General features: G+C 37.7%; 2 protein-coding genes across 2 annotated transcripts; both read right to left on the bottom strand.

The window, feature by feature from the left end:
• Positions 1-4,190: 4,190 nt before the first annotated feature.
• On the bottom strand, positions 4,191-4,715 carry LOC141714554 (uncharacterized). The gene has a single exon (XM_074518068.1). It carries the CDS (start codon positions 4,713-4,715, stop codon positions 4,191-4,193), a length of 525 nt encoding a protein of 174 aa, XP_074374169.1.
• Positions 4,716-23,258: 18,543 nt separating this feature from the next.
• Positions 23,259-25,044, bottom strand: LOC141714553 (uncharacterized). Its single transcript, XM_074518067.1, has 3 exons — positions 24,190-25,044; positions 23,840-24,029; positions 23,259-23,584 (listed from the first exon to the last, which is right to left on the bottom strand). Exons 1-3 carry the CDS (start codon positions 25,042-25,044, stop codon positions 23,259-23,261), a joined length of 1,371 nt encoding a protein of 456 aa, XP_074374168.1.
• Positions 25,045-25,253: the final 209 nt, after the last annotated feature.

Raw genomic sequence — 25,253 nt, 5'->3', positions numbered from 1 at the left:
GAAGGCCCAAGCCAGGCCCTTGAGCCACATCAAGTTTTTGAAATTCCCTTAGGTCAGGAGAGTCTTGTGTAAAAGTTTTGAAGGAAAACTTGTAGCTTAAGAGTGTCTAATGCACTCAAGAAACCATAGTTATCATTCTGAAATTTGCACCAGTGAGTGCTTTCACTTATCACATAGTTTTAGAACACTTAGAAGTGAGTATTAGGTCGACCACCATAGTTGTAAGATAGTATAAGGTCAGTAGAGCAAAAGGCACAAGTGAGGGTCAATAGGTTTTGGATAATTTAGGAAAGGCACATCGAGTTAGGAAGCCAAAATTTGAAGACCTTGTCTAGTTTAGCGACCAAGTGACTTAAGTTGTGAGTCGAGATCATCCAAGCCTAGTGTTGCATTATGGTGTTATTTGGTATTAATATACGATATGTGATTATGTGGCTACGTATGTACATTTGAAATATAAAGGTGGATATAAATTAAGTGCATATAGGCCTAAGTGCCATCCGTGTTTAATTTCGGGTTGTAAATAGGTTAAGATGGTAAGAATGTATTATAATAAGGATTATTATTATTTATGTAGGATCTCGAGACGAAGGGAAACTTGCCATAAAAGTCGAGTGAAGCTCCAGTTGCTCCTACCAGTCAGACCAGACCAGCCTATCTCAAGGCAAGTGATTCAACTTGACCTTCGTATTTACTATAAACAGTTCATATATATCGATGCAATTATCCTGAGTCATTTTGATATGTTTAAATCAAGCGTATCTCTCGCTTATCTTTGAATTACATAGAGATGCCATGAACCCTCGAGTATGTATTGCAAGTAGTTCAAAAGTCTTTTCATGATAATTAAATGCCGTGATAAAATAAAGAGTTGTTATATTACTTGATTGATCCTCTTGATTAACATGATGATGATTCCTAAGTATTGATATCTCATCCTGATACTTGAACCCCTATAGAACCTTACCTTGAACTCTGATAGTCAGAAACTTACCAACATGATTCCTCATTGATTGATATCCTCTTTTCTATCCTAAAGCTTGACAATCCTGATATATATATATATATACATCCTGAGCTAGAGATCATTACCTTAACACCCATAGTATTCGTGAAACTTATCTTCTTAATGATCCAACACCTGTACCTTGACGAGAAACCATTGCTTTAAGCCCAGTGTGGCATTACCCCTTCATATTATCCATTAGTCTCACCATATTTTCCTATCCAAGTTCTGACATATGAAAACCTTTTGGTTACCCTAATAGAGTAAAGTTTTGTGAATCATGGCCCTGAGATTTAGTACCATATTTCCCGTGTTTCGAGTTGATCTATATTCCCTTAATAAAAATGTTTACTATTAAAAGAGATTTTGTTATAATTCGGCATCAGTTTTTGAAATAAATAAAATGTGGGTTTTCAGTCCCAAAGGGGGATAAATGTTTTCCTTGAATAGTGGATCTGGACTGAGACGCGAGTCCTTTCCACACTTATATTAGGCTTAAAAGTTGCCTAGGGATTCCCGTTAATGTTTTAGAACCCAGCGAGGTTCGGGATTACTTCGCGGCTGATCACCGGCTGTAATCCGTAGCGTCATAAAATGCTTTTGATTAAGACATGATTTTAAAATTGTTTTGATGCAAGCAAAATGATGCCATCTCACATAGTTTTATCTCTCATTATCATTAGTTATGTCTTTCCATTTTCATTCTTAAAAGTATATCTCGATTTATGTTTTATGTCGTACTGTTAGCACTTGTTGAGCATTTGGCTCAGTTCTTGCTTTACCCTGATATTACAGCTAGCAGCTATGGTTAGATTCAAGCAGACTGCCCGTAAGACCTGTGATGCTGATGCTTATGTTCGAGCTCAGGTAGAATAAGTAATAATAGTTGTGTGAGGACTCGGTATTTGTAATCAGATGTAATAGTTGGTAGTGTTGGGCTGTTCCAAACCCTATACTGTAAGATCTTGGATTTGGTTGTGTATTCTTCATTAAAATAATGTAATAGCTATATTTATTTTGTTGTTTAAGTTGGGGGTGTGACAATGAATAAATCACAATTGAAAAATGAAGCTGGTTCTTCAAAAAGAATTGGATCTAAGACCGTTGCACACAGGACTAGGGGTAAGTTGGTTGTCTCTGCTGCTGTCAAGTCATCTCAATCGATTCAAAGCTTGTCTTCTGAGACTCTGGAGAGCCCCAAGAGTGATCAGAACATAGAAATGATTTAGGACGGATGTACGCCTATAGTATGTTGTATCCTTTCCTTCATGGCATACATCTTTTTGGCTTTATCTGTTTGGATTTTTTTATTATCCTGGATTGAACCTTGTTTTTTGATTGTAGAGTTTAAACCCACGATCATTAAGCCTCTGATTATTTTTGGTAAGGATCTGTTTAATAAGAGGCCCCGTGAAGAGAAATCCACCGAGACTGGATCTTCCAAAGCCCCTTAATTGTCGAGTCTTTTTTTAAGCCCTCATGTTAGCACTTTGACTAAAAAATTTAGAGTTAACCCCTCTATGACCACAATTAGTTCCGAAATTCCCTTGCTACTCGTGACTCAGAAACATGTCGTTCATGCAAGTCCTTCCATTTTTGCTCACATGCTTGACGACATGATACTTCCACAATCAATCGGGGAGCTTTCTGCCAAAGAACTCGAAGACATTCTTGATAATAGTGTTGGTTACTCTTTCTATGTGAGTCGTGTTATTTTTTCTATAAAAATTTGTTTGTCTTTTATATATTTTGTAGCATCTGTTGTCATCTCTCTTTAATGTTTATTTTTTTTAACATGTAGGCACTCTAGAACATTTTGGTTGCTCGTGAGGTTTACAACCTCAAGATGCAGATGGCTAAAGAACTTGAAGTGGAGCACAAAGCTTGTGTCAAGAAGTTGGAAGTTGTAGAAGGTCTTTCCAGAGACAGGCTAGCTGCTTTGAATGACCTTTAGAAGGAATTTGATGAGTTTGCCACTAAGGTACAGTCCATCGGGCATGACATGCGTTTCGAAGAGTAGGAAGTTGTTCATTAACAAATCATGAGGACTAGGGTTGACACCATGCTGGAGTATCACAGGGGAGAGTGGAAGTCCTGGGATGTGCTCGAGACCATCAAGATTTACAACAAGGAGTTTCCTGATGATGCTTTCCCCTTGGATGAGTTTGATGCCCCAAATGATGATGTGAAGATGAAATCTCCTAAAGACGATAGTCCCAGTGAGAATCAGCTTTTTGTTGATGTTTTATTTTTGTTATGAACTTTCTCTAAATTCCATACTTTATTTTGGTTTTGCTACAATTAATCCCCATTTCACTTTTATAAAGGGGGAACATGGTTTTCTTTATGTCAGTTTTCAATTTGAACTTTTGATGCAATGTTAAGTTTATTTCCTATGAATCGTATTTCTTTCATCATCATGTTTTGTGTCTTTCCTTGTGTATCTTAAGCGTATTTTGGTATCTTTCCATTGTGTTGATTATAATTGTCTTCTTTATAAGACGTCGTATACTTGACACTTAATAATCTATTGCAAATGTCAAGTATTGTATAGTTGTTAAATTTGTAAGGCAAAACTTTTCTATATAGCTCTAGGAGATGAAAACATCTAGATAAATTACTTTGTCAAAATGAATAGATCACTTCTGTAGTTATGTAAAACAACATCTTTCCTTTGTTTTTATCATGTACCATAATCTAGAGCATTTTGTCTTAACATCGACCAATAATAACCAAAATTTAGAATCTTCAATGAGAGGTTTCTTCCGTTGGTGTGATTTCCACACTCTCCTTCATGTGCATCCCTTAAGACCATGTCAGCCTCATATTTTCTCAAGCATCTTTGAAGCAGCCCCGTGGAAGATTTCTTGAACAGCTCGTCTTCTATGACCATAAAACTTGAATCTTTAATCTTAAGGATCCTAGCTTCATTGTTGTTGTTGGGTTTAACTCCAAGTTATAAGTAATCCCTGTATGCTAGAATCCAGCTATCCATGTCCTATTGTCATCATGTTGATTAAGAGCCAACGATTCTATCTCATGAACCAATATTTCAACAGAAGGCTTCGTGATATGAATAACTGGAATGTTGTTCAAGTTGAGACCTTTAGAAATAACCCCCAAACCAGCTAGTGCATCAACATGTACATTACTTTTTCTTGGAATTTATTGTATGTTAAAAGTATCAAAATAATTTGTCCATTTTCTGGTGGTCCATGTATTTGATCATCTTGGGATCCTTAGCTTCATAGGAACCGTTGACATGATTAACAATTAATAATAAATCACAGTTTACAACAATGTTTCTAACCTTCATGTCTTTATCAGTCATGATCCCCACAATCAATGCTTCATACTCGGCTTCATTATTAATGACTTTAAAGTCGCAACATATTGAATGCGCTATCATATCCCCATATGGAGATTTGAGGACAAGACCCAATTCCGTTCCATTCAAATTCAAGGCTCCATCAGTATACAGTGTCCATGGCTTGGTGTCCACCCTTGAAATAACTCGTTGAAACTCCTCCTCGGCTGTCGTGATTTGGCTTGTACTGAAATCAGCCACAAAGTCATCTAGAGTTTGTGATTTTATGGACATCAAGGTATCATATGTGATGTCGTAAGTGCTTAGATGTATAGCCCATTTTGCCATCCTTCCCATCAAGTCAGGTTTGCTCAAAACATTTCTCAATAGAAAGCTCGTCATGACATGTATTTTGTGTGATTCAAAATAATGCCTTTATTTAGTTGACGTCATGGCAAATGCAAGTACTAATTTTTCAAGAGATGTGTACCTTGTTTCCGCATCTACCAAGCTTTTGCTGATATAATAAACAGAAGACTGGACACCTTCACTTTCTTTGATGAGCACTCCACTATCTGCATGATATATAATAGACAAGTAGACATAAATGTCTTCACCTTGAGGCTTAGATAAAAGTGGAGCCGTGGTGAGATAATTCATCAAGTCATGTAGTGCAGCTTCATATTTTTTAGACCATGTAAACCCCTTGTTCTTTCTTAAGATGTTATAGAAGAGCTTGCATCTGTCTGACGATCGTGAAATAAACCTATTCAAAGCCGCGACTCTTCCCGTCAACTTCTGTACATCCTTTACATTCGATGGGATTTTCAATTCGAAAATCATCATGATTTGTTCGGGACTAGCCTCAATGCCCCTCCTGGTCACCATATGCTCAAGAAACTTTCCTAATGACACAACAAAATTGCATTTCAACAGGTTAAGCTTCATGTTGTATGATCCCAATATGTCGAACACCTCCTATAGGTCGTGAACATGATTTTTAGCGTTTACAGACTTGACCATCACGTCTTCTAGATATAAACTTCCATTGTTTTACCTATCTGCTCCTTGAACATTTTGTTGACAAGCCTTTGAAATATTGCCCCTAGCGTTGCGTAGTCCAAAAGGAATAGCCAAGTAACATTACATCCCCCTGTCCATAATGAATGCTGTCTTCTCACAATCAGATGGATCTATTTGAATTTGGTTAAAACCACTTGGAGCATCTAAAAATGTAAGCAATTCATGTCCAGTCATCGATTCTACCATTGTGTTATATGGGGTAGTGGATAGGGGTCTTTGGGACAAGCTTTGTTCAAGTCAGTGTAGTCGACACAAACTCTCCATTTCCTATTCTTTTTCTGCACTATGACAATATTTTCTCGCAACTCGGGATAGTCAACCTCCTTGATCATCCCATCCTTCATATGTCTGTCCACTTCATCGTTAATTATTTTGTTTCTCTCCGCTACGAATTTCCTTCTTTTTTATTGAACACAGGTGTAGCTAGGGTCAACATTTAACTTATGTGTGATGACATTTGGGTCTATTCCTGTTATGCCGTCGTGTTCCCACGCGAACGCATCCAATCTCGTAGTCAAGAAATTCACCAAATTTGCCTCAATTATTGGTGACAGGTCTTCTCCTCTTAGCACTTTCTTGTCTCACGTCTTTAGATCGACCTCAGCTAATTTCTCAAGTCTTGAGACTGTGGCCACAGGTGTCTCATTCCCATGATGTCGTACAATTGGTTTTAAACATGTTTTATAACATTCATGTGCCATATCTTGATCCCCCCATATCTCCCGAGCTCCTTATGGCGTTGGGAATTTCAGGAATTGATGGTATGTCGATGGTATAGTGTTCAAATTGTGAATCAAAGGCCTTTCCATGATTGTATTGTATGTTGAATCTACGTCTATTACGCAAAATTTCTCCAAGATATTGACTCCTTGTGCATATGTAGAAAGCATGATTTCTCCCAATGTATGCTTGGTTTCTCCACTAAATCCCACCAATGTTGTCGATTTTTTGATCATGTCATTTTCCGCCAAACCCATTTATTTCAACATGCTCAGCATCATGATGTTAGCAGCACTTCCGTTGTCAACTAATATCCTTTTGATCAAGCAATTTCCCACATCGAGTGAGATAACAAGTCCATCCTGTTGTGGTTCTTGAATACTTTCCTTATCTGATTCGTCAAACATCAAATATGGTAGAGTACTACTATTAACTCGTACTTGAGTAACTCGTATGTCAGTCTCTCTAGCCATCCTTTTAGTTTGTGAGTATGTACACCCACACACTTCAGAACCACCTGCAATAAAGTTAATTACTTTATGATGTGGTGGTGGTGGTTGTCTTACTGGTGTCACGTTATCTCCATTGGGTGACTTGTCTCTCCTGACATAAGATGCTTTTCTGGATGTTATGAACTCAGTTAAATAGCCCTTCTTGGTCAAGAATTATAGCTCATTTTGTAAAACCACACATTCATAAGCTTTATGTTCGTAATCCCCATGGTCGTCACACCATAATTTGGAATCTGGATTCGCCTTAGGCTTGTTGCTCTTTATTGGCTATTTGACTATATCTCCCAACTTGGTGAACTCCTTCATCATGGATGAGGGTCCTTTCTCCAATCACTGCATTCCTCCTTTCTCCAATCATTGTGTTCATGCGTCGTGTTGACATAAACTTCATCCCTAGAAGGCCTCTAATAGGGTTTGTATTCCATAGACCTTGGCGTTGTAATCTTTCTTGAAGGCTTGTAATATTTCTCATCATCCTCCCTCCTGTCTTCTTCCAACCTCACCCGTGCCATAGCTTTAGCTTGCACGTCATAAACATGGAGACTCCCTCTCTAATCATCTTCTAAACGCCACAATGGTTGTGGGTACATCACAGATGGTAATGGTCACCTACTCTCTATTGAATCGTGTCAAGTAGTCATATAATGGCTCTCTATGAGGTTGCACAATCTTATAAAAATCACTGGTGGTCTTCTCAAACACTCTGCTACTAGCAAATTAAATGTTAAATGCATTTTACAAGTTGTCAAACGTCATGATACTCCTGTGTCGAAGATTCAAGAACCACTGTAGGGCTGCTCCTGAAAATGTAGAATCGAATCCCTTACACATACAACCCTCCTTCAAGTCACGTGTGATAAGTACCGTAAACATTAGTTGTTTATATTTTGTGATATGTTCCAATGGATCACTAGTACGATAATATGGCCTCATTTGTGGCACCGTAAAGCGTTTTGGTATCTCTACCAAAGCGATGTTATCATGAAAAGGTGAATCAGCATAGCTCATAGGAGTCGATTTCTCTAATGGCTTCAGGACACCAGGGATTCTTTCATTTCAGTCCCTCACATCCTGTAATTCTCTTTTGTTTTCCTCTGCAATTTGATTTCGAGACCTTGTACTCCTGTGATGTGACTTCCTTATGTCATTATCCCCCTCTCCATCCTCACGATCATCATAACGTTGCTCATCACGTTGTCTCTCTATGTCATCATCGTTATTTGGTATATTCTCTATATCCTCTATCTCAACGACATCATCAGTACCCTTTGATGGCCCTTCGTGTTGATCCCATTCCTCGGCATCATCCATGTCCAGACGTCTAACCAAACTTGGGATCGTCTTCTTTGTTGTTTTCTTGGTTTTGGATTTGGCCGTGGTTAGTTCTTTCTTTAATGTCTCATTTTCAAAGCGTATCTTCTCCATCTCATCTTGTATTTTTTTCAACATTGTTGCCATCTCTTTGTTGCTCTCAGCTTCAACCCCTAGGTTTATAACATGTTCTTCTAAGTCGTTGCTTGCCATGGTAGTGAACCAACCGGATCCCTGGCAAGTTTCCCACAGACGGCGCCAATTGTTTTTACCAAATTTTGCGGGTTAAATGCTAAAGACGATGGGTTGATTAATTCGTCACCACACCAGAAACTGAATCAGACAACACCTGTTACACAATGGTTGCCAAAAAAAACTGTTGTCCTAAAAAATCAGACATCGGTTAATTGGTAGTTGACCAAAAAGCCTTGTGTCATTCTGTTTCACACAATGGTGATTCAACTTATTTAAAAATATTGTCTAAATGGTGCCCTTGTGCTCCAATGAGACAATGGTTGTATTCATCCTCATTGTGTGACTTCTATTGGTACAAGTGTTGTTTAGGTCACAATAAACCGGTGTGCTTTCTATGGTTTTACACAATGGGTTTTAAAGACTGTTGTGCAAGTTAGACAACAGTTTTTCAGAACCAATGTGTTATTTATTTAAGAGAATGGTGCAGAAAAACCAATGTTAGAAACAAAGCATAACAGACAATAGTTTATCACCTCTGTTGAGTAGAAGAGTTTCAAATAATGGTGTCTTACTCGTTGTCTAAATCACCTACATTAGAAAATATGTGACAACAACTTTCATGAAAAATCATTGTCTAATTATTTGATGGTTTTTAAAAAATTTGCCTAAAACATAAAACAATCCTTAGACAAAAAGCAAACCAAATGCTTTAAGAACATTGCCAAAGAAATGCTTCCAACAAGTTGTCAAACCAGATGTACAAAAAAATTCTCAACCTAACTGAAAGGTACAAATTACATATAACAATTTTTGGATAAAAATCAAACCGAATCCTTCAAGAACAATGCCAAAGCAAATCTTACAATAAACGGTCCAACCAAATTTGATTAAGTACAAATAAGCAAAGGGGATAACATAGGCACTTATAGGAAACATCTGATCAGTTGATATAATCATGGAAGCTAAATCATCTCTTCTTCCTCCCGCATGTAACTGCTATTTTCTTCCTCGACTTCATCAACAGTGGGGAACATGGTGACATCTACCTCATTCTCAAGTTCAATTTCTACGGATCCCTCATTTTCATCGTCACATTGATCATCGAACTTTTCTGGTAATTTTAATACAACTAACCAGAATTTTTCAAGAGGGTCGTCAATGTAACAAACTTGCTTGACATGTTTCCCTAACACAAAAGGGTCGTTTATAAAACCTAACTTGTGTAAATTAACAACTATATATCCTAAATCATCTATCTTAACCCCTTTGTTAATATCTACCCAATTGCATCGAAAGATAGGGACTCAAAAATGGTTATAGTCCAACTCTCAAATACTTGAGATTACTTCATAAAATGTATGTGAAACTGTTGTGAACATGTTGTGTACTTGATGATCACTTAAACAAAATGTCTAAGTAGATTTTACTTAGTGAAATTATGTAGCACTCGACTGATAAGAGTTTTAGTCCCGACGGATAACTCATTATAGTCCCGACGGATGATTAACTTATTATCCATCGAGTGAGTAGCTTATGTAATAATAAGTTTGTAGCACAGTGATGTATGCACCTTTGTATAGAATCTGTAGTAGCATATAAATCATGTTGACTTTAACTAGATATGCAGAATAGGTTGATTAAATGTACATAAGCAATGTATTGTAATTCTGTATAAGTGAAATGAAGTCAAGTGCCAAGATAGCTACCGACGGATGATTAACAAAGCTTCGACGGATGATCAAATGACTATCAACGAATGTTTAACATAGCAGTCAACGGATGATCAATTAAGTCATCGACGGATGATCTGAAAGTCGACGGATGATCATATCAAGATTCAAACATCAGTTGAACAGTGAAAGCTGACACACAGCCGTCGAGTTGGATACAAACACAATGTGAAAGCCCATTAACAGGGTAATAGAGGACGAAAAGCAGCAAAGATCAAGACTGTTAGATTTTATATTTGTTCAGTTCTTTTGACTTTGTAATCTTGGTAATATATAAACCAAGAGAGTAGCAAATAGAAAAAATAACTGAGATAGCTGAGAAACATAAAAAACAGAGAAATCTTTGTAAGCACAATCTTTAGCATTTCCTGTATTCTCAGCAGTTCTATTTTGTAAGCAGCTGTGAGCATTTTTGCACACAGAGTCCTCTCAATATATTATATATATCTCTGGTGGAATTGTTTAAATCCACCAGAAGGTTTTTAAAGACTCTTGTTTTTAATTACTTATGTTTTGATTCATTCAAGTTTACATTCCGCATTGTGCTAATCAAAACAAATATATCCATAATCGAATTGAACATTTTTATTTCAAGAAAAAGGTTCAAGAATTCCATTCAACCCCCCTTCTGTAATTCTTGCTATATTGTTAAGGGACTAATAATTGGTATCAGAGCAAGCTCTTAATCTACAAAGAGTTTAAAGATCAAAACAATTCAGCAAGATGAATAAGAAAGATGTTGGAGTCAAGATTCCTTTTCTTGATAAAGATAATTACCATCATTGGAAGGTAAAGATGCATCTTCATATGCTTTCTCAAGATGAGACCTATGTGGACTACATAGAAAGAGGCCCTCATGTTCCAATGAGAGCTGCAACAGGAAATGAACCATCTGTTCCAAAGCCAAGGCATGAATGGTCTGATCCTGATATTGAACAAGTCAGGAAAGATAAAAAGGCCATGAACATTCTGTTTAATGGTGTTGATGCAGACATGTTTGATAACATTATCAACTGCAAGACTGCGAAGGAAGTTTGGGACACAATACAGATAATCTGTGATGGTACTGAGCAAGTAAGAGAAAATAAAATACAGCTCCTGATTCAGCAATATGAGCATTTTCACAATGAAGAAAGTGAGTCACTCACTGACATTTTTAGTAGATTCCAAAAGCTACTAAATGCTCTTAAATTGCATGGAAGAGTCTATCAGACTAAAGACTCCAATCTGAAATTTCTCAGATCTCTTCCAAAGGAATGGAAACCAATGACAGTCTCATTGAGAAACTCACAAGATTATAAGGAGTTTACTTTAGAGAGACTGTATGGCATTCTGAAGACCTATGAGCTTGAAATAGAGCAGGATGAAAGAATGGAGAGAGGAAAGAAGAAAGGAGGATCCATTGCACTAGTTGCTGATCTGGAAAAGGAGAAGGAAGTGAAGATGGAAGCTGTGGAATCAACTTCAAAGGCCTGTGAAAGCAAGGGTAAAGGGCTAGCTGCAGAAAATGAAGATTCATTGAGCCAAGATGACATGAAGGACATTGATGAGCACCTAGCATTCCTTTCAAGAAGATTTGCCAAGCTCAAGTTCAAGAAGAACTTTGTAGCTGCCAAGCCAAATAGAAACATGGTGGATAAATCAAAATTCAAGTGTTTCAAATGTGGCTTGGCAGGGCATTTTGCAAATGAGTGTAAAAAGTCAGATTCCAGTAAGAAAAGATTTGAGTCTGTAGATTACAAGCAAAAATACTTTCATCTACTCAAACAAAAGGAAAGGACTTTTATTACACAAGAGAATGACTGGGCAGCTGATGGCTTGGATGAAGATGAAGATGTCAGCTATGTCAATCTAGCCCTTATGGCCAAGTCTGATGAAACAGAGACAAGTTCCTCAAGCAATCAGGTAATCACTACAGACCTTGCACATTTATCTAAAACTGAGTGTAATGATGCAATAAATGACATGTCTACAGAATTGTATCATTTACGTGTTACACTTAAGTCCCTCACTAAAGAAAATGCTAAAATCAAAGAAAACAACTTGTTTTTGAGTAAGAGGGATAATGTGCCTGAGTCTCAGTTTGTTGAGTTTGAGAAACTAAAAATTGAGTGTAGAATTGCCAAGGAGGAATTAACTGAGTCCTTGAAAAATGAAGAAATTTTAAAGAAGCAGCTCGATCGTGAACAAGAGGTGATTAAAGCATGGAAAACATCCAGAGATGTTCATGCTCAAATCACCAAGGTTCAAGGAATTGAGTCTTTTTGTGATGAAGCCTGGAAAAAGAATAAGGAGAAAATAGAACCTATTTTGGTAGATGGGTTGCTGACAGATGTAGACTCGACGGATGATGAGGACTATCCGTCGGATAACAAAAAGTGTTATCCGTCGAATGATAAAAATCCTCATCCGTCGGCTGTAAGCAAACCCATTAGCAAAGCCAAATTAACCAAGCTAAATGATAAGTATGGGTCTGTTTCCAAGAACTTTGTTTTAGGAGAGTCAAGTCAAGCCAAGAAAGGGAAGAAGGCTAATGTTGGTCACATGACTGTCAAACAGTTAAGTGACAGACTTGAGAAGATAGAGGTAAAAACAGAGACTAAAAGGAAAAACAATAGGAATGGTAAAGTAGGGATTAACAGACACAATAACTACACACCTGACAAATATGCTCCTAGAAAAATCTGTGTCAAGTGTGGTAGTGTAAATCATTTGTCTGTTAATTGCAAATCTGCCATGCCTACTCCCATGTCTGTTCAGCCTCAATTCTCTAACATGAATGCCATGCCTCCCATGCCTGTTAATGCTATGCCTACACAGAACATGAATGCACAGTTTGCTAATATGCCATTTGCACCTAATCCATATTATGCTGCATACAATATGCCTCAAATGCCATTTAGCATGCCTTACTGGAATAACATGTTTGCACCAAGCATGCCATTTCCTGTTAGCCATAACATGCATGATAATTCTGTTGCATCTAGTGGTATCAAAGGCCCAACCCAAATGACTAAGGAGGAATCTGAAATTCCTAAGTCAAATGAGTTAAGACCTAAGAAACATAAGAAGAAAGCTAACAAGGCAGGACCCAAGGAAACTTGGGTACCAAAATCAACTTGATTTGATTTTAATGTGTGCAGGGAAACAGAAGGAATCTTTGGTACTTGGATAGTGGTTGTTCAAGACACATGACTGGTGATTCTACCCTGCTCACAGAGTTTGAAGAGAGAGCTGGCCCAAGTATCACTTTGGAGATGACAGCAAAGGTTATACTGTGGGATATGGCTTGATTTCAAAGGACAATGTCATCATTGAAGAGGTTGCCTTAGTGGATGGTCTCAAACACAATCTGTTGAGTATCAGCCAGCTTTGTGACAAAGGCAACTCAGTAACCTTCAACAAAGAAACCTGTGTTGTGATTAATAATCAAAACAACAAAGTGGTTCTCACTGGTGTGAGAAGAGGAAATATGTACCTAGCTGACTTCAACTCAACTAAAGCAGAATCTGTAACTTGTCTTCTTAGTAAAGCAAGTCAAGATGAAAGTTGGCTATGACACAAGAAGCTATCCCATTTGAACTTCAAGAGCATGAATGAGCTGGTAAAGAAAGAGCTAGTTAGAGGAATTCCTCTGGTGGAGTTTACAAAGGATGGACTGTGTGATGCCTGCCAAAAAGGGAAGCAGATTAAAGCATCATTCAGGAAGAAACTTGATTCAGCAATTGAAGAGCCTCTGCAACTGCTTCACATGGATTTGTTTGGACCAGTCAATGTATTGTCAATTTCAAAGAAAAGATTTTGCCTAGTAATTGTAGATGATTTCTCAAAGTTCTCTTGGACCTATTTCCTAAAGTCCAAAGATGAGGCTAGTGAAATCATCATCAATCACATAAGGCAAGTTAACAATCATCCTGATTTCAAAGTTAGAAGAATCAGGAGTGACAATAGAATTGAGTTCAAGAACTATGTCATGAGAGTATTTTGTAAGGAAAATGGGATCTTGCATGAGTTTTCAGCAGCAAGGACTCCACAACAGAATGGAGTAGTGGAAAGAAAGAATAGATCTCTTATGGAAGTTGCAAGGACAATGCTTGAAGAATCAAAATTACCAACTTATTTCTGGGCTGAAGCTGTAAACACTGTATGCTACACTCAGAACATCTCTCTGATTAATCAAGTAAGATGCATGACACCTTATCAATTGTTCAAGAACAAGAAGCCAACTCTAAACTTTCTTCATGTCTTTGGCTGTAAACGCTATATTCTGAGAAATCAAACTGATCAAAATGGGAAGTTTGATGCTAAAGCAGATGAAGGAATTTTTGTTGGATATGCTGTTGGTAAAGCATATAGAGTCTACAATCTAAGAACCAACATTGTTGTTGAATCTATACATGTTGTGTTTGATGATAAAAAGATTGAAGGACTAAAAGATGGAGATTACCATGAAAGCCTCAAATTCGACAATGTTGAGATGGTCAGTGATGAAAGTGATGATGAGAGTGATCAAGAAATAGTGTCTAAGGATAATGCAGACAAATCTACCACAAATGAAGCACAAACTCAACATCCGTCGAGTTACATAATGCTTCATCCGTCGGAAGACAATTTGTATTATCCGTCGGAAGACAACCTGCTTCATCCGTCGGTACTCAAAATTCACCATCCGTCGGTACTCAAAATTCACCATCCGTCGGGTTATCAAAGGGAGCAGGAAGTCAAGGCAGATCACCCATAGAAAGTACCCCTATCTCAAATCAAATATCCACAAACTCAGGGGGAGTTTCTAGCAATCAAAACTCAATCACACATCAAGACAACATTGAGGTCTCTTCATCTAGGGCTAATCTACCTCAACCAAGAAAATGGACAAAAGATCACCCCTTTGAACTGATTATTGGTGATGTTTCTTCCAGAGTTCAAACCAGGAGAGCAACTCAAGAAGAATATCTATACAACAGCTTCCTGTCTAAGGAAGAACCAAAGAAGGTAGAAGAAGGCTTGTTAGATCCTGATTGGATTTTAGCTATGCAGGAGGAGCTAAACCAATTTGAAAGGAATAAAGTATGGAAGCTGGTACCCAAGCCTACAGGAAAGAATCCAATAGACACCAAATGGGTATTCAGAAACAAGATGGATGAAAATGGCATAGTAGTAAGGAACAAAGCAAGATTCGTTGCTAAAGGCTATTGTCAACAAGAAGGGATAGATTTTGATGAAATATTTGCTCCTGTTGCAAGACTTGAAGCCATTAGAATCTTCTTAGCCTATGCAGCCCATGCCAATTTCAAGGTCTATCAAATGGATGTCAAAAGTGCCTTTCTGAATGGAGATTTGGAGGAAGAAGTGTATGTAAGTCAACCTTCTGGCTTTGAAGATCCAAATTTCCTAGAGTATGTCTATTATCTACTGAAAGCACTTTATGGACTGAAGCAAGCACTTAGAGCCTGGTATGACACTTTATCAAAGTTCCTTTTGAAAAATCACTTCACAAGAGGTACTGTAGATAAAAAATTATTTTTCAGAAATGTTAATGGCTCTAGCATACTTGTTCAAATTTATGTAGATGATATTATTTTTGGCTCTACAGATGAGAAACTTTGTAAAAATTTTGCCAAACTGATGCAAAGCATGTATGAAATGAGTATGATGGGAGAACTAACTTACTTTCTTGGTTTACAAGTTAAGCAAGTTAGTGATGGAATATTCATTAGTCAAACTAAATATATTTTTGATCTTTTAAAGAAGTTTGATCTAATGGACTGCACATCTGCAAAAACTCCCATGGCCACTGCAACTAAGCTTGAACTAAACACTACTGAAAAGTCTGTGGATATTTCAAGTTATAGAAGCATGGTTGGCTCACTTCTGTACTTAACAGCTAGTAGGCCAGATATAATGTTTGCTACATGTTTTTGAGTGCTAGATTTCAGGCTGATCCTAGAGAGTCTCACTTGATAGCTATTAAGAGAATTTTCAGATATCTCAAAGGAACACCAAAACTTGGTATTTGGTATCCTAGAGATTATGGTTTTAATCTAACTGGTTATTCAGATGCAGATTATGCAGGTTGCAGAATTGATAGAAAAAGCACAACAGGAACCTATCAATTTTTAGGAGACAAGCTTGTGTCCTGGTTCAGTAAAAAGCAAAATTCAGTTTTTACTTCTACAGCTGAAGCTGAATATATTGCTGCTGGCAGTTGCTGTGCACATATTTTATGGATGAAAAATCAATTGCTAGACTATGGTTTGCAAGTTGAAAGGATTCCTATTTTCTGTGACAACACAAGTGCAATTGCCATCACTGAAAATCCAGTGCAACATTCAAGGACAAAGCATATAGACATCAAGTACCATTTCATAAGGGAACATGTAATGAACGGTACTGTAGAGTTACATTTTGTTCCAAGTGAGAAGCAACTTGCAGATATTTTTACCAAGCCACTGGATGAATCCACCTTTTCTAGGTTGGTAAGTGAGTCAGGTATGCTTAATTACTCTTGAATTTATCTGAACTATAGTAGCCAGAAATTTAGCTGATTTTTAGTCTTGGATGAAATTTTGGCTAAGTCAAAATTTGCATCTCGACGGATGACCATTATCCATCGAGTTGAGTCATCCGTCGATATACAAATTGTAAATAAAAATCAATTATTTTTTCTGGAATCTTTTCAAATTCGACGGATAACAGTTTATCCTCATCCGTCGAAGTGTCTAAATCTTAACCGTTAATTCAGTGAACATTATCCATCGAGTATACTTACAGTTTGTAAGCATTACACGACGGATAATGAGTGGAATTTTTACAGTTTATTTCTAAAACGGCTATTTTAGGCAATTTTTATTGGGTAATTTAATTCTCTTTATTATTTTTATCCGTTGATTTTGAGTAAAGTATAAAAGCTTATTTCATTCTAATCATTTTCTTTTATCATTCTCAAATTCAACTGTGTTATTTCATTCTCTCTCGAGCAAAAATCCTCTTTCTCTGCAAGCTTTTCTTCTCTAACAATGGCATCCGTAGTAAAGATCATGTCACAGACTGGGTTCATATATGAGAACAACAACTTCACTGCTTTGGTCAATAAGGGTATTCAGCAATCAGAAGACTATCATAAGATGATGGACTTCATGAAGAACTGTAAGTTAAGTTTTGCCATGCTGGAATCACCCACAATTTACTGTGAAGTTGTTGAAGAGATGTGGACAACAACAATCTACAACTCTACTGAGAAAACCATCACTCTGACCATCAAAGGTAATGAATTCTGTATCAATAGTGATGTAATAAAGCATGTTTCAAGATTCCTGATGATAATGTAACTGCACCACACACCGACACTGATATTGTCAATATGCTCAATTCCATTCATTATGCACTTCCTACTACAAAACTAAGTGACATTAGGAGACTAGGTCTTAGGAAGGAATGGAGTTACATGTGTGATGTTGTAACTAAAGTCTTTTCTGGAAAAATTAGTAATTTTGATTCTGTGAACATTTCCATGCTTAGCATGCTATACATGCTAGTTACAGACAAATTTTACAATTTCAGTGACCTTATTGTGTATGAGTTAGGTTTTAAATTAGGTGACTTAGCCAAAAGAGGAAAGAATGTTTACTATGCTAGATTTTTTATGCTTTTGGCTAACCATCTTTGTCAAGAGATTGTGCTTGAGAACCCAAACAACAAATTAGCTTGTTGGGTTCAAGAGAGAAGAATCATTGCAGACTTGAACAGAGCCAACCATCACAGGGATGTGCCAATGTTCTATTTTTCTGTAATGCTGACACCTAAGGTAAGTGAGGTAAGTTCATCCATACCCTCAACTATTCCAATCTCTTCTATTTCTTTGACTTCAGGCATAGCTATGGCAACTTTGACAATGACCAAACAGTTGCCTACCAAAGCTGCTAGAACAACTGCAATTTCTAAATCCAAATCAAAGAAAACCCCCTCTGGTATCTCTCAAAAGGTACCAGTTGAAAAATCTACCAAAGCCAAAGAGGGGAGTGTGAAGGAGGGTAAGATAGGTGAGGGAAGGGGTGAACATCAAAGAAACCCCAAGGATAAGGTTGGAGAGTTGAGTGAATCCCAGCCTAGCCACACTGCAGTTTCCCAATAAACTGCAGTGCTTAAAAAGGACAAAAGCTCACTTTTAGCTGCATCCTCCCAAAAGGATGTGGCTATTGAACAAAGCTCTCATCCAAGAGCACAGGCCAAGAGGGTTAGGGACACAAGCTCACCCCAAACTTACACTAGAAAGAAGAAATCCAAAACAACTGGGGATGCACAGGGCACACACTTATTGCAAACTGGTGCTAAAGACACAGTCCCTGCACCTTCTCAAATTCAGATTGATGTGGCTCCAATAAATGTTGAGTCACAGCCAAAATATCTCATTATAGAAGCCACTGGAACACAATACTCACCAACTAACTCACTGGAAGTGGACATGATAAACACTTCAATTCCTGATTCCCCTTCTTTAACTCTGTTGGGGAAGCCAAAATCTAGTGCAAGTGAGCATCATCTTTTAGATGATTTGTTGGCTCACTTGCCAATTCTATCAAATTCTATTGTGACATCTGTGCCTCAAATAACTTCAATCAACACAGAGTCAACAATAGTTTCTCTTCCCACCTCATTCATTTCTACTCTCTCGATGGATATTGCTCATCCGTCGAGTAGTGATTGTATCCCGACGGATAAGCTTAACAGCAGTTATCCGTCGGATAGCTTTACCACTCACCCGACGGATATCACTTATCCGTCGAGTGTCTCTGCATAACTTCAAACTTCAATAATTTCAAGTGCAGAAGATTTAGTGGTAATATAATCACTCTTAGGACTGAGAGAGGAGAGTGCATTGAGTGAGAGGCTGGGTTGCTCCCAGGCAAAAGGAGAGGAAAAGAGTGAATCTCAGCAATCCATTCATTCAGGATTGGCAAAAGTGAGTGAGAGGAGTCCCACCTTAGTAGGTGAAGGTGAGGGTGTGAGGGTGGGGAGCCAGGGTGAGACCCTGATGCAACAAAAGAGAGAATATGAGAGAAAGGAAGGTACTGGAGAAATAAGGATGGAACCAGCCATTGCTAGTGAGTCAATGATTGTGGATGATGCTGAAAAGGAAAGACAATTTCAGCAACATTACAAAGCTGTAATTGATAACATTTCCTTGGATGCTGACACTTTTACTCACCCTGTTTCAGCCTATCAATTATTGGCTGCTCAGGGCAATGTGGAGGCAAAGCAGACTTTGAATTTAGTGCACACCACAGAATCTCTTCAAAGAGATAAAGCTGTTGTGAACAGAATGCCTTCTCAAACTGGAGAGCCATCTGAAGAATTTGGAGTAAATTCTGATGATGATGACTCTGGTTCTTTGGATGGAAGCATGAACTTAGGGGGAGCTGAAGGCCCAAGTTCTGCTTTAAGTTTACCTGAATGGGCATCGGCAAAGGAATCTACACCAGGACAATTTGAGGTGTCTTTGGTCAAACAAGTAATAGCTATTCAACAAGCCCTTCAGGAAACTTCAGATGCTGGTACCAAGGCTGTTCTTCAAGATCACCTGGACTCTCTACATCTAATGAAGATCCAGCACTTAAGACAGAATCTCAGTGTGGATGAATTAAAAAGGGATATAGCTGACTTGAAGACCTATAACTCTGCGAAGCTGGATTCAGTAATGCCATATGGTACCATGCAAGATCTATTACTGAGATTAAGGAGAGAATCAGATTCTGACAAGAAGATAGCCAAGCTGGAGAACATAGTTCAAGTTATTGAGAATTCAGTGGCTCTACTTCTTCAAAATCAACAGCCTCAGACAAATCTTCTTATGCAACTGGCTAAAGCACAAGGCCTAACTCCTCCACTTGATGATAACAAAAAGGGGGAGAGAGAATCAAGTAAGGGGGAGAAAGGACCAACTGAGGGGGAGAAACTTCTAGTTCAAATCAGCAAAGTAATTGTACCTTCAATTACTATCTCCAAGCCACCAGTTGCAGATGGTATAGATCTTATCAATGCAGCAGCAGAAAATTTGAAAGATGCTGATAAAGGAAAGTTGACTCTGATCAACTGGAAAAAGATTGATGAGGACATACAGAAAAAGTTTGAATTAGTCAAGGAACCAGCTCAGTCAGCCATCCATCACTCTCATGTCAAGCCAATCAGTGTGAATGAGATGAGCATGAACTATCTGGAGAAAGGACAATCTTCCTGCATCAAGACTATAAAGGCTGAGATAATTCTTAAACCAAGGGCAAACTATCCAAAGTCATCTTTGAAGAACCCTATGGATACTGTGTATGAGACACCCAAGCCTGATGAAAAGAAGCTTCTATCAAGATCTATTGTCTTCTACAAAGATCCAGCTGATTCAGCCTCAAGAAAGAGAATTGCAAAGATATTCAGAAATGGGAAGGAAATTTGTGTGGTAGCTGGACATCCACAATTTGCTCATGCAAAGAAAGAAGAAAAAGCCAGATTGAAGCAGGAAAAGAGGCAAGCTTCTCTAGATGTAAAGAAGTCTAAACAAAAGAAAGAACAGTTTGCTATCTTGGCCAAGCTACAGGCTGTGAATTCTTCTCAACAAATTCCCTCTCAATCATCTCAAGCTACTGAATCAAAGAAGAAGATTGAAGAACAGAAGAAATCCCCAAGAAAGAAAGAACTGGCTAAAAGACAAAAAGGAAATTGGATGTTGTTGACAAGGAATTGGAAGATCAATTTCCTAAGGAATCCACTCAAGCTAAAACTCAATCATCAAAGCCCTCTGTGGTATTTGAAGATATAAGGGTGGTGGACCCCTACAGGAACATACATGGAGAGCCTATTGTGCCAAAGGATGAGCCAATAGAGTGGGACAAATTACCAATTCCTGACTTCAACTTGCCAATTCTTACTAAGCCAAGAAGGACAAAGTCAAGGGCAGTCAAGAAAGTGAAGTTGTCACCTCTCAAATCCAAGTCAGTAGTCAAAGCTCAACCCAAGGTCAACAGGGGAGACTACTTGTACTTATATGACATCAAAGAATTCTCAGATCTAAACCTTTATCTGGAGGAGCTGGATGAGGTAAGGGCAATTGATGCATACAGAAACCTACCTGAAAGGTTGGTGTTCAAGTACAAAGGAGGAAGGGAGATTCAGTGGCCTCTTCACAGAATACTTCAAGAAAGCCAAGCTGTGTTGATCAAAGTCTATTCGTCCTTCAAGAAAAACTTTGGGTTCAATGTAACTGCAAGAAGATTAGTATTGAAAAAGATTGAAGAGCTAAGGAGTGTTAGAGCCAAAGATGCACTTCCCAAGACTCTTATCATCCCATACACAGGGAGAAGAGTGCATCTAAGGCCCTACTGGCTGATGGAATTCATGGATGACAAGGGTGTGAGAAGATTCTTCAGATTAGAAGACCAATTGAGTATATCTAGCAATGAGACTCTCTTGGAGATGCAAGAAATGTTAGATCTCTCAGAATCTGATGAATTAGAATTCCACAGGCAGCTCCAGAATCAAATTGAAGAAAACAACAGAAAACTTGGAAGAAGATCCAGACCTTCAAGAAACTAGAAAAATCTGTTCAGGCTAGAGGAGCATCTTGAACTGACTGTGAGCCAAACCTTGTACATTTTGTTTAAATTGAAGCACTTTCAGTTTTATCTACTTATCTTTAAAGATATATGTTAAGGATGTTTTGTAATCATCAAGTGTCTCTTAATTTATGGCTACAATTCCAGTAGACATAAATTGGGGGAGATTGTTGTGAACATGTTGTGTACTTGATGATCACTTAAACAAAATGTCTAAGTAAATTTTACTTAGTGAAATTATGTAGAACTCAACGGATAAGAGTTTTAGTCCCGACGGATAACTCATTATAGTCCCGACGGATGATTAACTTATTATCCATCGAGTGAGTAGCTTATGTAATAATAAGTTTGTAGCACAGTGATGTATGCACCTTTGTATAGAATCTGTAGTAGCATATAAGTCATGTTGACTTTAACTAGATATGCAGAATAGGTTGATTAACTGTACATAAGCAATGTCTTGTAATTCTGTATAAGTGAAATGAAGTCAAGTGCCAAGATAGCTACCGACGGATGATTAACAAAGCTTCGACGGATGATCAAATGACTATCAACGGATGTTTAACATAGCAGTCGACGAATGATCAATTAAGTCATCGACGGATGATCTGAAAGTCGACGGATGATCATATCAAGATTCAAACATCAGTTGAACAGTGAAATCTGACACACAGCCGTCGAGTTGGATACAAACACTGTGGAAGCCCATTAACTGGGTAATAGAGGATGAAAAGCAGCAAAGATCAAGACTGTTAGATTTTATATTTGTTCAGTTCTTTTGACTTTATAATCTTGGTAATATATAAACCAAGAGAGTACAAATAGAAAAAATAACTGAGATAGCTGAGAAACATAAAAAACAGAGAAATCTTTGTAAGCACAGTCTTTAACATTTCCTGTATTCTCAGCAGTTCTATTTTGTAAGCAGCTGTGAGCATTTTTGCATACAGATTCCTCTCGATATATTATATATATCTCTGGTGGAATTGTTTAAATCCACCAGAAAGTTTTTAAAGACTCTTGTTTTTAATTACTTATGTTTTGATTCATTCAAGTTTACATTCCGCATTGTGCTAATCAAAACAAATATATCCATAATCGAGTTGAACATTTTTATTTCAAGAAAAAGGTTCAAGAATTCCATTCAACCCCCCTTCTGTAATTCTTGCTATATTGTTAAGGGACTAACAGAAATATGCTCAATGTTCTTATCCCTACCATGCATGAGCATTGTATCTGCATGAACACAAACACTGTTGCATTGAACTTGTCGCGTCTCATCACAATCTTTGTGCTATAGGTAACATCATTGATTTTGTAGCCACTGAATGTAGGGACATACTTGTTAGGCCCTTCTGCAAGCCACATTAGCTCCTTGAATACCATACTTTTCACATCAAGCAATTCCGACGAAATCTGTCAAAAAAATAAAAATACTAAAACAATTAGAGATGTACTTGAGTTCTTTATATTAGAAAAAAATTAATGTCTAGATGTTACCTTCTTTTGAAACCAATTAGGGAATGTTTCATTTTGCTTGTTCTTTAGCCATTCTTCATCATTTTCATGTAATGGATATCTTGCCACCAAGAAGGCCATATGTTCACTGTGAGTAAATCAATATCAGCTATTGTTGAAAAAAAATCATAAATCACGGAACAAAAAATAGATGTATTTATTAATGAAAAATTAGAAATCTAAATAGAGAAACTTACTTGAAATATGGGGTCAATTCATTACTATTTTGAAGAAGACACAAATGTGCTTGTTGCAAATCCTTGATGCTCGGCTTTATCATTGTTGCACCAGATAAGGGTCTGTATTCTCCTTGTTCTTATCCCTATCTGGTAACCCAATTGTTGGTTCTTCAAAATTAACTAAACATTCAACCACCTCTTCTGCAATATAGGCCTCAGCGATGCAGCCTTCCGGATGAGCCCTGTTTCGAACATATCCCTTGAACATCTTCATATATCTCTCAAAAAGATACATCCAACGTAGGAAGACAGGACCACAAAGCTCAACCTCTCTTACAAGATGAACTGAGAGATGGATCATTACATCAAACAAGGAAGGGGGAAGTGCTTTTCTATCTGGCATAAGGTCTCCACCAATTGAGACTGTATTTTTTCTAATTTATCGACCTCAATGACTTTACTACAAATTGCCTTGAAAAAAAGGCAAAACCTGATAATAGTGCACCTGACTTGTTTTTGAAGTACTGACCGAAGTGCAATGGGGAGCAAGTGATGCAACATTGTATGACAGTCGTGAGATTTCATTCCAACAAGTCGCAGAGTATCCATTGATACTATACCCTTAAGGTTCGAACAAAAACCATCAGGTAATTTTATGCCAATCAAGGACGAGCATACACATCTTTTTTTCTTTATGCAATAGGTTCCAAGATGCCACTGGTAACTTCTCTTTTTTTCCAGGATTTTTTTGTCTCAGCTCCATTCTTATTTCCATTTCAGCCATATCAACACGAACAAATTCTCTATCTTTTGTCTTCCCAGGAATAATTAACAATGTAACGGTTAAAGCCTCACATTCATTTTTTTTCTATATGCATCACATCAAGGGTATGGCGAACTGGCAAAAACTTCAAGTACTCAAGCTGAAAAAATATAGACATCTTTTTCCAAATTGGTCGAGGTTCCCCTTTTTTCCATCGAGGTTGGTTTTGTGTCATACCATAAACATGGTCCGCTAGTGATAGTACCCTTTCCAACACCTTCTCTCCAGTTAAAGGAATATGAGTTGACAACTTCTCCACGGTGTTATCAAAGGCTGATTTTTGCCTTCGATATGGATGATTTCTGGGCAGCCACCTACAATGTCTCATAACCACCGTCTTTTTGTAATTAGCCAACCTGGTAGATTTTGTTTTATCATCAACAAAAACAACAAAAGCATTATACCCTTTAATGATGTTACCCGACAAGTTTCCTAAGGCTGGATAATCACTAATTGTCCACAACAAAATTCCTCTTAGTATGAAAGACTCTTTCTTAAATGCATCAAAAACTTGTTTCCCATGCCACAATTTCTGCAAAACTTCTATAAGTGGTTGAAGGTATACATCAATATCATTTCCGGGCTGATTTGGTCCGGGTATTAACATACTTAGTATAATGTACTTTCTCTTCATACAGAGCCAAGGTGGGAGGTTGTAAATTAAAAGCAACACGGTCCATGTTGAGTGATCACTTCCTGGTCCATGAAAATGATTAAATCCATCGGAGGATAAAGCTAACTGAAGGTTCCTAGCCTCTGTAGCAAACTCAGGCCACCTTTGATCGACGTCCTTCCATGTCTTTGAGTCAGCCGAATGTCTAATTTTACCATCATTTTGTCGCTCGGTTTTATGCCAAGTCATGTCCTTTGCAATCTGAGTTATATTGAACAAATTTCTCAACCTTGGTATTAATGGAAAGTACCATAGAACTTTAGCAGAGATCCCTTCTACTTCTTCTCCTTTCTTGTTTAACTTCCATCTAGATGCCCCACATATTCGGCAAACCGTCTCATCTTCGTCCCTCTCACCGCGGTATAAGAGGCAATCATTCAGACACATATATTTTTTCATAATCCATGCCTAAAGTACATTAAGTTTTCTTGGCTTCACCAAAAGATGAAGGCATATTGTTGCCTTCCGGAAGCATTGATGCAAGAAAAATAAGGACATCGGAAAAACATTTATCAGAAATACCATGTTTTGCTTTTAAATTATACAACTTGACTAAAGCTCTCATCTTTATAAACTCTCGCATCCAGGATAAAGTG

Source organism: Apium graveolens, chromosome 3, assembly GCF_009905375.1.
Source record: "Apium graveolens cultivar Ventura chromosome 3, ASM990537v1, whole genome shotgun sequence".
Lineage (NCBI taxonomy): Eukaryota > Viridiplantae > Streptophyta > Magnoliopsida > Apiales > Apiaceae > Apium > Apium graveolens.
The sequence above is the reverse complement of the archived record's forward strand: the minus strand, read 5'-3'. Positions and strand labels throughout refer to the sequence as shown.